The sequence below is a fragment of the Verticillium alfalfae genome, genomic scaffold (assembly GCF_000150825.1).
Source record: "Verticillium alfalfae VaMs.102 supercont1.6 genomic scaffold, whole genome shotgun sequence".
Lineage (NCBI taxonomy): Eukaryota > Fungi > Ascomycota > Sordariomycetes > Glomerellales > Plectosphaerellaceae > Verticillium > Verticillium alfalfae.
Genome location: NW_003315033.1, coordinates 1 through 12,755, shown reverse-complemented (window position 1 = coordinate 12,755; position 12,755 = coordinate 1). Strand labels below are relative to the sequence as shown.

The following is a 12,755-nucleotide window of genomic DNA, read 5'->3' as shown; positions in this document are numbered from 1 at the left end:
CCAGAGAACACCCAGGTTCCCTGTGGCTTACATCACCACCATGAGTTGCCCAGGATACGCTTGGCTTAGGCAGGATCTTGACCATGAAGTCTCGGTCGGGAGCTCTCTTCTCCATGGACATAGCACCTGCGGAAATAGAACAATTGCGTCAAGATACCATAGGGAGTTTTGATGGAACAAGGGGGTCTTTGAGATATGATAGTACGCCTACATGGCGGATTTGAAAGTCAGCTGCATGGTCGAGGTGTCGGATACCAGATTCTGACTGTACCGTTATGAATGCTGCCAAAGGCAATGAGCGCAAAGCCCCAGGCACGCCGAAAACCGATTTGACCTGCGATATGTAAAGGTTGCAAAGCACATAACGCATGTTGTATAAATCATGGACAGTTCGTCAACGAGCTGCATAGGATCTGCACAAGGTCAGAACGAATCGCCGCAGTTCAGGATATCTGCGGCTTTCAACCGCGTTCAAGCTTACATTTCAGGGTGGAATGGAAAGCTGTTGAGCCTGCGCCGATAATGATGTATCCTATAAAAGATATCACAAAGATGCGGTCGTGTTTGTGCTTCAGACAATTCTGAATGCCTCGGGCCCCTAGCCACAGGAACAGCAAATTGGTCAATGTCTGTTTGTCGCCAAGAAGGCGGCATTAGACATAGTACAACAAGGGGTTCAGTGAAACCAACATTGCAAATTTCTGCGCAGTAGTACGAGACAACGTAATCCTTCAGGTCCATATCAGCACGGCGGTCTTCTGTTGCTGCATGTTTGAATTTGAACTCAGGGAGACGCTACCTCTTCACAAAAATTCAGGGTCACAGTTTTCGGACCCCAGAAACCTTCGTGGCCGTTGCTGTCATCGTAGGGAAAACCAAATGATGGGCCCCTAGACGGAGTCGTTGAGCTCATCTTGTCGAGCGCGTCTCGTGACAAGCAATCGCAGGTTGGACTTGACGTGAGTAATGCGGCGTGCTCAGTGGTTGAACCAACGACACCTCACTGTAGGCACAGATTACAGACTGGTGATTTAGTTGGGCAACAGCGGTATCAGACAATTGATGGAGAAAATTGGGGTGGTTGTGACAAAACGGTTTGAGCTTGTCGCTGTGGTGGGGGGGGCCAATGGTTCAGTGCTCGGAATGGCCACCAGAGAATCCGAAGCAGTAGGCCGAGGCTGCCGAAGCGCGTGGAGTACGCGTCCTCTCCATGACTGGCATGCTCTGGGAAGGCCATGTGTCCATTCCCCCTTACATATCAACTCGAAGCAACTCATACCAAGAGAAGAGCTACGTACGTGTACCAACTATTCAAACAAGCTTTTCCTTCAAGCAGCAGCATGACTGGCAAGCTAATAAAAAAAAAACGAAGAAGAAAAAAATTGCCTGAAGTGTCAAGCGCAAAAACTTGACATAGCTCGCCTGTCCCCTCCAAGGTTGGGCTGATAAGGTGAGAGGCTTGCGGGTCGGATACCAAGATGAGCCGATAGGAGGACAAGTATACATGGTAGATAGACATTTGGGGGGGATTGGTAGAGGGAGCTCGCCATGGTTCCTGTCGAGAATGACGTAAATATGTCTTAAACACCACGGCCCATCTACCTACCACCTAGTCTAATGGACTTGGGAAGGAGGAGTGTGCTTAGTCATCGCCAATAATCTACCTGTTAGATGGAGCCAAGCGGTAAGGTGGTCTATTTTTACCATTCCGTCTTCTACCACGTACTCCTTGAGCTTCGTCGTGTACCTACCTACCGCACTTCAAGTAGGAAGGTGTCACGCCAGAATAGCGAAGGCTACCCGTGACCTTGTGGCATTTCTTATGAAGGTTGGTACATAGACACGTCCATTGATTTTGTCAGCAACGCTTCCTGGGCCGCCATAATTGATCGAGTTTACGGATCAGCGAAACGACTGCGAGCGACCCTAAGCCTCGAAGCCCGAGCTGCCCGTCTGCGTGTTCACGCCTATTCACTCAATGCTCTAGATTCGATCACCGACACCGCTCCCAGCCTGGTCACGACCATCTTGGCACGAGATGAACGCATTGCACAGATTCCTACGTTCATCGCTATCCTCATAGGAGCTCTGAGATATGGCGAATCAGGGGAAAGGCTCGAGATGGGGCTCGTTGTTGTCACAAGCTGTGGCGGGCATGGAGGCGCATCTTGACAATATGCTCGCTGAAGGTGAAGGTGGACCGAATGCCACGAAACAAGCACAGAGCACGAGCGGCAACCCTCAGCGTCAATCTGCAACTGTCCAGGCCAAAAATGTGCCGGGTAAGTCAAATTGCTGTCACGACGGTCTGTATTAGGCCATAGGCTTACTAGTCAATAGCGTCGCCTCGAACGTCCTCCAGCAGTAACCGAGTGAACGATCGCTTGCAAGAGCGCTTAGCTAAAGCTATCGCAACCAAAGGCGGCAGCAACGCAACCGAGATCTCTAGTATTACAATCAACTCCAATGATTTTCAGAACAACAAAGCTTCCACCACATCGGAAAATAGCGCTGAGAATCAGGTCCAACAACTGCGTGGTCCAGAAAGCCCGCAGACGGCTGCGGTCGGGGCAGCTGTCATTGAACCTCTGTCCACGAACGAAACACACGGCACTGGGTTAGATGACGTGCGAGAAGATGCGAAGCGCGATGGCGCTGAGCCTATCGAGCTCGAGGAGGAACACCTCGCAATCAAGTTGCCTCCATCTTCTGAAGTGACGACAACACCTTCCGATTCACTCTGTAGTCGCTGTCAATCCTTGGACGTCAAGATTTCGACCTTGGAGGCTGAGCATCGTGGTGAGGTTCATCGATATATCGAGCAGGTTGACGCCTTGCAGGCCAAATTGCAGTATTTGTCCCGTGAAGCCAGTCAAGTTGCGAGGAATGCTATTAACGATACTCAATCGGGCACCCCGGAGCGAAAATTGGCTGAAAAAGATGAAAGGATCGCAGTGCTCATGGACGAAGGGAGAGGCATGGCTGCTACTGAACAGAAGCACCGAAATGCGATAAAGAAGCTCAGGATTCAGGTGGCCGATAATGAGAAGGCCAACGCCGAGCTGAAAGCCGCGCTTCAGCAGGCGCGGGCGGGTCTAGCTGACTTTCGTGCGAGCGAAACAAAGCTCGAACAGCTTGAGAGAGCTAGATTCGAGTGGCAAGTTGGGTCGGCAAAGATGCGTGAGGAGCTGAGCATGCTGCGATCAGACCTCAGCGCAAAGCAGATCACTATTGAGTCTCTTCGACAAGATCTACAAAAAGCAATAGACGAAGCGAATACATCCGCGTCGCGGTCTCTCGCTGAAGCTTTAGAAGCTGAAAAACGACGAGCCAGGGAGTTCGAGGACAACATCGCGTCACTGCAGGTCGAGAAGAATCTGGTCGCCGAACGAGCCAAGAAGAGGGAAGCGGAGCTCAGAGAAAAAGCCGATGAGGCTGCGGAGCGCTCCCGTATTGCTCAATTGGAGCTGCAAGGTGAAATGCAGGCAATCGAGGGCAGACTCGAAGCCATGCGGGCTTCTAGCAGAAGAGGCTCATCAGGGGCTGTCGGCGACTCCTCAGCAACTTTGCGACAAATGTAAACACTCCAGACTCAGCACGCTATGCTAGCGAAAACTGGCAGGGGATAGAAGCTAGTCTCGGCCACACGCCTAAGCATCTGGAGAGGAGAGAAACGATGCATTGCGGAGAGAGTCAGATATGAGAAAGAGGCTAGGAACGGTCAGTCAAAGGCTGTGTCAACAGCCCCTCCAAGCATATTTAATTTGGGCTGACAAGAGTTCAGACACTTCGCTGCAAACGACAAGAAGAAGAAATCCACGATCTGAGCAACAGAATCTCGAATAGTCAGCCTGAATCTGACCAATTCAAGGACCAGCTCGTCACACTCCAGAAGCGTGCAGAGGCAGCGGATGCTGCGCTTGCACAAGCCAAGGCAGATTTCGAAAAACAACAAGCCACCTGGAAGGCGGAACGCTGGGATAATCCTGACCGACGCCTTTGGCTGGAGGACGTCCCAGTCGCATCGCCAAGGATACAGAGTCGGCCAGATTCACCTTTACTGTCTGTGCCCGTAAGGACTTTCAGCTCAGACCTCCTCGTTTCACAGGGGCCATCCAGCAAGGGTCGCAAAATCTCAACTCCTGGCAGCGTCGCTGACGGCTTTCACGAATCATATTCGCCGGGTAGGCGATTGTCAAGCCAGTCCCCTTTGAGGCCTTTCGTCCTCCCGAACAGCGCCGGCCTTTCGTCTTCAGTGTCCATGGCCTCGTTCGATCCACCTCGGGAAGGCGTGCATACGGCAACGTCACATCTGGGTGAACGAGATGACATATCAGACGTGTTAGATACGTCTTCTTCTCCACGCCAAATGATGCAAGACATGGTATCAGTATCAACTGTTGGAGCGGGACCATCAGTCCAGCTTGTTGAGCGCATGAGTGCGGCGATTCGGCGACTTGAGGGAGAGAAGATGGCATCAAGAGAGGAGCTGTCTAGAATATCAGGTCAAAGAGATGAGGCCCGGGCGGAGTTGGTTGCTCTCATGAAGGAAACGCAATCTGCAGAAGCGACATCCAGGAAGGTGTCGGACTTGATGGACGAGGTGGCGAATATCAACGAGAGATACCAGACCACGCTTGAATTGCTTGGCGAGAAGAGCGAACTTGTGGAAGAGCTGCGAGCTGATGTGGAGGATGTTAAGGCCATGTACCGAGACCTGGTAGAACGAACAGTAAAAGGGTGATGGTTCTTCGGGAAATCATTGTAGGCCTAGCCATTGCTGTGGAATTTTACTACGCAGTTGAGTTGATCATGGCAGTCACCTCCGTCTTCCTTCTCTGCACTCATGACGTGTTTACTTCAGAAGGTCGATCCCTTCAGCTTCAGCAAAACGCTCAATGTAGTAACGAACCTGTGAGCAGGTTAGATGGAGGAGGCGGCATATGATGGGTCTTGATATGAGGATGCAGACCTCGTTGTCCGGCGCTAGATCGAGTGCGAGGTTCCCTTCCATGTCGCGTTTGCTAACGTCTGCCCCAGCCTTCAGCAGGGCGACAGCTGTATCGCCTGCGCCATCTCGAGTCAACAAGGGAGAGTGAGGTTTCAGGCATGAAACTGCAGTACATACCATGCCCCTCGGCTATAGCATGGTGAAGGGCAGTGTAGCCAAAGTTATCTGTGGCATCCAATGGGCTTTTATGCTTAAGCAACAAGTTGACCATCGGCACCGAACCGACAGCCGACGCTCTGTGGATTGCATATTGGCCTCTCTTGTCGCGCACTCGTGCAGAAACTGGAGTTTTCAAGGCTAGCAGACGCTTGGCTAAGTCGAGGTTGTTCTTCGAGGCGATGAAATGAAGGACATTCTATCGTAGTTGAGTTTAGACCGTTATCAGCCTCAAGGGAATGGGCTCACCTGTCCATTGAGGTCTGTCATCCACAGGTCAGTGACTGCAGACAATGGACAGGACCGGTCACTGACTCTTAAGGTTGATATCGGCGCCCCGAGAGAGAAAGACATCCATGACTGCGTCGCCGTCCGGTAGACTGCCTGCGATCATCACGGGTGACCAGCCGCTACCGTCCTTCGTACAAGAGGAGCTGTCAGTGTTGAACCGTAACCAGCCAGGCTGGCCCCTGAAGGCCCGGGACCAGCAAAGCCTCTTACCTGCACATCGGGGTCAAACCCACGGAGTTGAGTAAGCAACACAACGATGTCAATTTGATTCGCAGATACCGCCCAATGGATAGGCATTCGGCCATCGTCGTCTACGCGTGCTGCAAGCTTCGGGTCCGTCTGGTGCACCAAGGCGTCAATCTGTAGCCATAGTCTCGCCCAGAAGGGGTTGTATTCGCACCTTTAAAATAGCCTCCGCCAGAGACACTATGGCAAACGTCAGTACGGCAGAACACAAACATTTCGCCAAAGCCAAAGGGGCCGTTTATTACTGAAGGGCAGTTGCGTTACCTTTGCCCTCCCTTGCAGCAGCATGAAGTGCAAATTTGGCTTGCTGCTCGTCCATCGTGCACGCGCTCACAACTGATTGATCTCACGACAGAGATACACCCTCCAAGTCACTCTCTCAACAGACGTTATAAGACTTGAGTCGAGCTTGAGGGACGAGACCTTGCAGCTCTGATAAGGGGGAGGTGCAAGACGGTCAAAGCGGCAGCTGGTTGCAAGAAACCTTAGTAGAAGCTACTAATTGTCAATCTAAAGTTGCTGGTGTTCCCCTCCAGGACTGACGTGAGGAGGATTACAACATTGGCATGGGTATATCTGGCTGTGTAAGCAATGGAGTAGCTAGTAGGTACCTTCTTTACCTTAGGTACCGTGTCCACCTAGGTACCTAAACATGGGATTCGGCGGCTAGCTACAAACAAGGTGGCTCAAGCAATGCATAGGCCCACACATGCCGACCCCACCGACCAAAAGGCGTGTGCTGCTTAGCTACGATCTCAACCAGAGCAGCTCTAGTGCCTGAATTGGCAGCTTTCTCGCCTACAGTCTTGTCAATCCTCAATAGGTACTTTTGCGACGTGCCTCACCAACGGCCGACAGCCTTACTGACGGCCAATGATAGCCAGCCGCAAATATCTACCTGTTTAACCTCCTTCCTCCTTCGGATATTGAGTAGCCATGAGCGACATGTCATCTACAGTTGTTCCGGACCGCCTTGCGACGCTTGGCCGACTGGTGGATGGGAATGCAAGAACGACACGATCCATTTTCACCACTTCGACAACCTTACCCTCCAGCAAGCGACAGAGGACGGGTGAGGCGGATGCGAAAATAGACGGCACCACCAGCACAGGCAGGCGCTTCGAGCTCGAGTATGCTAGCGTCCAGGATCTACCCGATGCAATTGCTGCAAAGCTGCCTCCGTCAGGCAAGTCTAGGAAACATGTTGTGCGCCAAGTTGCAAAAGTTACCCCAGGCGTGTCGACAAGCACGAAGTTGTTGGAAGGGCCACAATCCACAACGGTAGAGCACGAGGTGAACATGCCTACAGAGACGAGCATCAACACTGTTGGTTCAGGTTCGCAGCCACCTACCGGACACAATGAGACGAGCCTCTCGCGGATCACATCTACACAACCTCTCAAACCACAATGGCACCCTCCTTGGAAACTGATGCGAGTCATATCGGGACATCTCGGCTGGGTCAGGAGTCTCACAGTAGAGCCAGGCAACAAGTGGTTCGCCAGTGGCGCAGGCGACCGTACCATCAAAATCTGGGACCTCGCGACAGGCTCTCTGCGCCTTACATTGACTGGTCACATTTCGACTGTTCGAGGTCTTGCTGTTAGCCCCAGACACCCCTATCTCTTCTCCTGCGGCGAAGACAAGATGGTCAAATGCTGGGATCTGGAGACGAACAAGGTCATCAGGCACTACCATGGTCATCTTAGCGGCGTCTACACCCTAGCATTGCACCCAACCTTGGACGTGCTCGTAACTGGAGGGCGGGATGGTGTAGCCAGAGTCTGGGACATGCGCCCCCCCGAGTAACATTCATGTTCTCTCGGGACACACAGCAACCGTTTCCGACGTCAAGTGTCAGGGAAGCAGACCCTCAGGTCATTAGTTCGTCTCTCGACTCCACAGTCAGGCTTTGGGACCTGGCAGCGGGCAAAACCATGGGCGTCTTGACGCATCATAAAAAAGGTGTTCGGGCTCTGGCCACGCACCCAAGCGAGTTCACCTTCGCAACAGGAAGCACGGGCAGCATCAAGCAGTGGAAATGTCCGGAGGGGGCATTCATGCAAAATTTTGATGGGCACAACGCTATCATCAACACATTGAGCGTGAATCAAGAAAACGTGTTATTTTCTGGAGGCAAGTAACTTTTGTCAGTCGGGGTCGCCCAGCTGTCAGCTAACCCTGAACTCAGGTGACAATGGCTCTATGAGTTTTTGGGATTGGAAGAGCGGACACCGCTTTCAGTCTTTGGACACAACGGCACAGCCCGGTTCACTTGATGCCGAAGCTGGAATTATGAGCTCGACGTTCGACAGATCAGGCTTGCGCCTTATCTGCGGCGAGGCAGATAAAACCAGTGAGTCCTCGCCAACACACTTCTGACTTTTTGCCTCATAATGTTCCGTATACTAATACGTCGTGTGCAGTCAAAATTTGGAAACAAGATGAAAATGCCACGCCGGAAACGCACCCCCTTGTCTGGCAACCTTCACTGGCTCGCCGGAAGTTTTGATATCATGGCGTCGGCCTTCTGTCATATCGCGAGGAATTCTACAGCGTTCCATAATATAGTGTCTTGAGTACGACTCATAAGCCGACGCCCATGGCCCTCAGTTCTGCATCGTCTCTAAAAGCCATCTTGATCTCCTCGTCTCCCACTGCAAGTCGCAACTTGCACGGACGTTCTGCCCTTTGCGATTCTAGAATGATGATTCCAGCACCTGCGAGGTCTATTGCGCCAGTTTGCAAGCACATTTGTTCAGCCACTACCGTATAGCGGCTGGGACGGACGCCGCCAGATCCCATAGGCATCGACCCTTGCAATGCTTGGAGCGTTGCTGGCAGTAAACTTACAGACGCCAGACTCAAAACACGTTGTACCTCGTCCATAATATCGCCAAATGTGGCATCGCTTGTTCCGCTTTTCTGCGTTCGTGCCACCAAAGCAAAGAGCAACAGTCGTGGTCCGAGAGCGAGAGAGCGGAGATACTGCTGGATGGGGTTAGTCGTGGCTTCATTGATGGCTCTTCTGATAGTGGCGATGGTAACTCTGCCCCCGCGCTGTGTCGTCTTGATGTCTTCGTTTCCGTGTCTGTGTGATCCGTGGCTTGGAGTTGTGGGCACAGGTTGGGCCTCGGCTTCGGCAAGTTCTACTGCTCGTCTGCATATATCGAGAGCTCTCCGAGCGTCGCCGCTGACGGCGGCGACTTTGCGGCTCGCGAACTGGATTGCATCCGGCTCTACGAGGTCGCCTGGGATACCTTGTAGTCTTGACTGAATGATCTTCATCAGTTGTTCATGATTGTACCCCGGAAATGTGATCCTTGTGAGGCCTGTTGGGAGTTAGATGCAAATATTGAGTGGGGTAAAATCTTGATGCACAAACCCAGCCGACTACTTATTTTATTGCTCAGCGTTCGTTCTGGAAGATCCATGGTGTTAGCGACGGCAAGCACAATAAGTCTGCTATGTCGTAGTGCCGGCCAATTGAAAAAGTTATACATAACGCTTTGATTTTTCGTGACAAGCTGATCCAGTTCGTCCATCAAGACGACACATGGTATCCGTCGGGGACTTGGGTTATTGAACTCACGTTCAAGCAAATCTAGTGCTTGAACTGGACTGACACGCTCGCTTTTGAGAGCTTCCCATAGTAGACTATAAGACTGGTGAGGGTCGGTAATCTTCATGCCGTTGATCTCGACGAAGATGAAGTCATCGAGCTCATCGGACCTGACACAGCTCTCCAAACGTCCTATAACCTCACGGACCGTAGCAGTTTTCCCAGTGCCCGGGGTTCCAGCTATATAGATACAACTGCCAGAGCCATCAATAATCGCAGCCTCGAGATGGGAGTAAACGGATGAGAACTCATGCTCACGGCATGGTAAACTGGTTGGTACCGATGCGACATGCAGTCGAGATCGGGCTAGTTGGAATGGCGATGACTTTAATTGGGTAGGAGACAGCCTGCGTGTTGCCAAAGGGGTGAACTGCAATGTCCTCTTCACCTTGAACCTGTATGGTAGGGCCAGTCAGTAGAGGGCCCGCTGTTGTCAGAGGAGACGCGAGAATACCTTCTGCTCGAAGTTGGCGTTGTTGCTGTAGTCTTCTTGGAGTGAGGCGTCGGCGGGTCTTTCCTGCGCTTCTTCTGCGCTCGTTCTTGTTCTGAACCAGAAGAATCATCGACGGCTACGTTATATTCTTTGGAGGACTCGTCACGTCCTGGACGTTGCCTTCTTGTCGATTTGGTGTTTGCTTGGAGGTATTGCACCAAGCCGTGAATGTCATCCTCGGTACCGCAAAAAATGTCTTCCCAACAAAACTCTTCAGTGAAGATGGCTGTTCTCGTGTTGCATCCTCGGCGACACATGAAGACCTTGGAGTTTCGGGGTGCTCTGCCTAATGGATACCGTCGTTGGAACATATCAAATGATAAGACCGTCGCCTTTCCATTGATAGCGGTGAGAGGATTGACATCCCATGAAGGTGTTATGTAGAGCTCATGCTGCGGGTGTTAGCAATCGACCTGTGATGTTGTTCGGAGGCTATAGCATACTGGGAGGTAGTCGTTTCGCTTCTTCTTCTTCGTGATAATCTCTTTGTCCGTGGAAAACCACATGAACTCTGCTGCTTTTTCCCCATCTTCGCGGTCTAAAAAGCTGCAAATGATTGCTACCCAGGCCTCTTTCAACCCTTCGGCCTTCAGCAATACACACTCTCCGACGAGACATCGAAATCCTTCCAGCTGGGCTCCGATTATTTTGCGACCTGCACTTGTTGTATCTCTGACTTTTTTCTTGTGACTAGAGGTAATGTCCTCGGAATGGGAGTTAGCTGGCTCCTCATATATCCATTCCCATGGGATATCATCAGTGCCGAGTTCGTCATCGGAGTCGTCTCTTGGCACCCCGGTAAGCTGGCGACGCGACAGCGAATTTCGAGATTTCATTGTTGCCATCGATATGTTATTGAAATACACCGTGGATGTACGGAGTGCGCGATGGGCAGAATAATTGAACAAAAGCTGGAAAGATCGGGTCCGATGGCAAGGAAGTGACGTATCGCCAACCGACGCCTTAGAAAGTCAGAGAACAGCCGCGCTCCACCCGACGCGTCGATGGAAGGAACAGACGCGACAGGCCTTAAGCACAGGCAACCCAGCTCGGTAATTATGAAGGGTTAAATAACTAGTAAATAAACCTAAGTCTTATTAATATTTAATTGAAGATTAAGTATAAGTAAAGCTTAGTAAATACGTTTAGAAAATATTAACTATATAGGGAATAAATATATAAAAATATAGTAAAATATATTAAGATTAGGAAATTTTATTATATTTTAATATATAGCTTCTATAATATTTTAAAAATAAGGCTACTATATATAAGTATATTATACTTTATAATATTAGATTAGATTATTATAATATTTTCTTATAAAGAGTATTAATATATAATTATAATGTAATATAGTTATAGTTATAGGGACTAGTGATCTCAGATCTTAAATACTCAGTTTATAGTGCTATATTAAGATACCCTCCCTTATTAGGAGGGGCTATAGAGTTTCTCTATATATCATGACTCCTAGTCATGTGACTAGGAGTCGTACAGGCTAGTGATCACGGTTTCGTGATCACCGACCTACGGTCACATGACAAGCTCCACCTCATTGCCTGTTCACTGTGCCCGTAACATAATATTTCTTTTGTTTATATAAAGTAATTATCATTAATATAATTATTAAATTTTAAATTTTAGAATATAAACCTATATTATATATCCTTTATAGATAGGTATATCTTATTAATGCCTTATTATTAGTATTAACATCCAAGTAGTATACAGAGCAAATCAAGTAGTTAAACATTCAACATATAATCAAGGCGAAGCTGAAATCCTTACTATCTATAAACAACGCCGCCATACCACTCTCGATCCATGTTATACAGACTACACTATCATCTTACAGCAGCATCCTCCTTGGATCCTCAATGTACTCCTTTATCTTCACCAAAAACTGCACGGCCTCCCTCCCGTCGAGTAGGCGATGGTCGTAGGTGAGAGCGAGGTACATCATGGGACGAACCTCGACCTTGCCATTGACAGCAATCGGGCGATCCTTAATGGCATGGAGACCAAGAACGGCAGTCTGGGGAAGGTTAATGATAGGAGTTCCCATGAGGGAACCAAAAACGCCGCCATTGCTGATAGTGAAAGTCCCACCAGCCATGTCCTCAATCGTGAGCTTGCCGTCACGAGCCTGCAAAATAATTAGCCATGTCACTCACCCGTGAAGACCAAAATCATACCTTCTTGCCCATGTCGGCAATTGCCTGTTCAATGCCAACCATGCCCCATGGAACTCTGTGTTGCGCCACGACGGGTGTCACAAAGACCCTTCTCGGTTGCAACAGCCACGCTGATGTCGACATAAATCACGGTACACAATGGTGTCACCACCATTGGGGCCTTCAATTGAAGCATTCACGGCCGGAATGTCACGCATGGCGAGAACGGTCGCGCGCGCAAAGGCACTCATGAAGCCAAGCTTCACACCGTCCTTCTTCAGAACATCGTCCTTGTAAAGTTTGCGGAATTCCATCAGCGATGACATGTCCACCTCATTGAACGTAGTCAGGGAAGCAGCAGTGTTCTGCGACTGCTTGAGGCGTTCTGCTATCCGGAGACGCATACGGTTCATTTTCACCTGTAATGTGTTCGGTGAGCAATTGTCCTTGGTCACCTGGCTGAAAAGACTACAGTCGAGAGGGTCAACATACGCGACGCTCCTCACGGTTTCCGAGAGTAGGACCAGAGCTCGAGCTCTCCTTGGGAGCGTCCTTCGAGGGCTTGCTTGTTTCCTTCGCCGGCGTAGCAGGCTTGCTGCTGCTGCCGCTAGCGGGTGCATCTTGCTTTGGCTCCGGCTTAGGCTCGGGTTTCGACTCAGACGTAGGCTCGGACTGAGGCTTCTCAGCTTCGTGTCCTTGTTGACTCGGTGTGCTTGATGAATCCCCTTGGCCTCGGTGCTGGAAGGCTCCCCAAGCTCT

The 12,755-nt window shown here is 50.4% G+C and overlaps 6 protein-coding genes across 6 annotated transcripts; 3 read left to right on the top strand and 3 right to left on the bottom strand.

Annotated features, from left to right (window-relative positions):
* Positions 1 to 2,095: 2,095 nt before the first annotated feature.
* On the top strand, positions 2,096 to 4,744 carry VDBG_05088 (conserved hypothetical protein; the record flags this gene model as incomplete). Its single annotated transcript, XM_003003929.1, has 3 exons — positions 2,096 to 2,282; positions 2,341 to 3,577; positions 3,847 to 4,744. 3 exons carry the CDS (start codon positions 2,096 to 2,098, stop codon positions 4,742 to 4,744), a joined length of 2,322 nt encoding a protein of 773 aa, XP_003003975.1.
* On the bottom strand, positions 3,932 to 6,276 carry VDBG_05087 (ankyrin repeat-containing protein; the record flags this gene model as incomplete). Its single annotated transcript, XM_003003928.1, has 8 exons — positions 3,932 to 4,912; positions 4,973 to 5,067; positions 5,129 to 5,366; positions 5,417 to 5,430; positions 5,483 to 5,585; positions 5,669 to 5,797; positions 5,859 to 5,884; positions 5,969 to 6,276. 8 exons carry the CDS (start codon positions 6,021 to 6,023, stop codon positions 4,856 to 4,858), a joined length of 717 nt encoding a protein of 238 aa, XP_003003974.1.
* A 259-nt stretch (positions 6,277 to 6,535) lies between these two features.
* VDBG_05086 (pre-mRNA-splicing factor prp46) lies at positions 6,536 to 7,513 on the top strand (the record flags this gene model as incomplete). Its single annotated transcript, XM_003003927.1, has 1 exon — positions 6,536 to 7,513. One exon carries the CDS (start codon positions 6,641 to 6,643, stop codon positions 7,511 to 7,513), a length of 873 nt encoding a protein of 290 aa, XP_003003973.1.
* A 5-nt stretch (positions 7,514 to 7,518) lies between these two features.
* Positions 7,519 to 9,002, top strand: VDBG_05085 (pre-mRNA-splicing factor prp46; the record flags this gene model as incomplete). The annotated part of the gene is made up of 3 exons (XM_003003926.1): positions 7,519 to 7,840; positions 7,896 to 8,060; positions 8,131 to 9,002. The coding sequence occupies 3 exons, from the start codon at positions 7,519 to 7,521 to the stop codon at positions 8,214 to 8,216; spliced, it is 573 nt and encodes a 190-aa protein (XP_003003972.1).
* On the bottom strand, positions 8,243 to 10,825 carry VDBG_05084 (origin recognition complex subunit 1; the record flags this gene model as incomplete). The annotated part of the gene is made up of 5 exons (XM_003003925.1): positions 8,243 to 9,036; positions 9,090 to 9,125; positions 9,297 to 9,721; positions 9,781 to 10,211; positions 10,263 to 10,825. 5 exons carry the CDS (start codon positions 10,662 to 10,664, stop codon positions 8,291 to 8,293), a joined length of 2,040 nt encoding a protein of 679 aa, XP_003003971.1.
* Positions 10,826 to 11,550: 725 nt separating this feature from the next.
* On the bottom strand, positions 11,551 to 12,347 carry VDBG_05083 (dihydrolipoamide succinyltransferase; the record flags this gene model as incomplete). Its single annotated transcript, XM_003003924.1, has 2 exons — positions 11,551 to 11,968; positions 12,018 to 12,347. The coding sequence occupies 2 exons, from the start codon at positions 12,138 to 12,140 to the stop codon at positions 11,672 to 11,674; spliced, it is 420 nt and encodes a 139-aa protein (XP_003003970.1).
* Between the last annotated feature and the right edge of the window lie 408 nt (positions 12,348 to 12,755).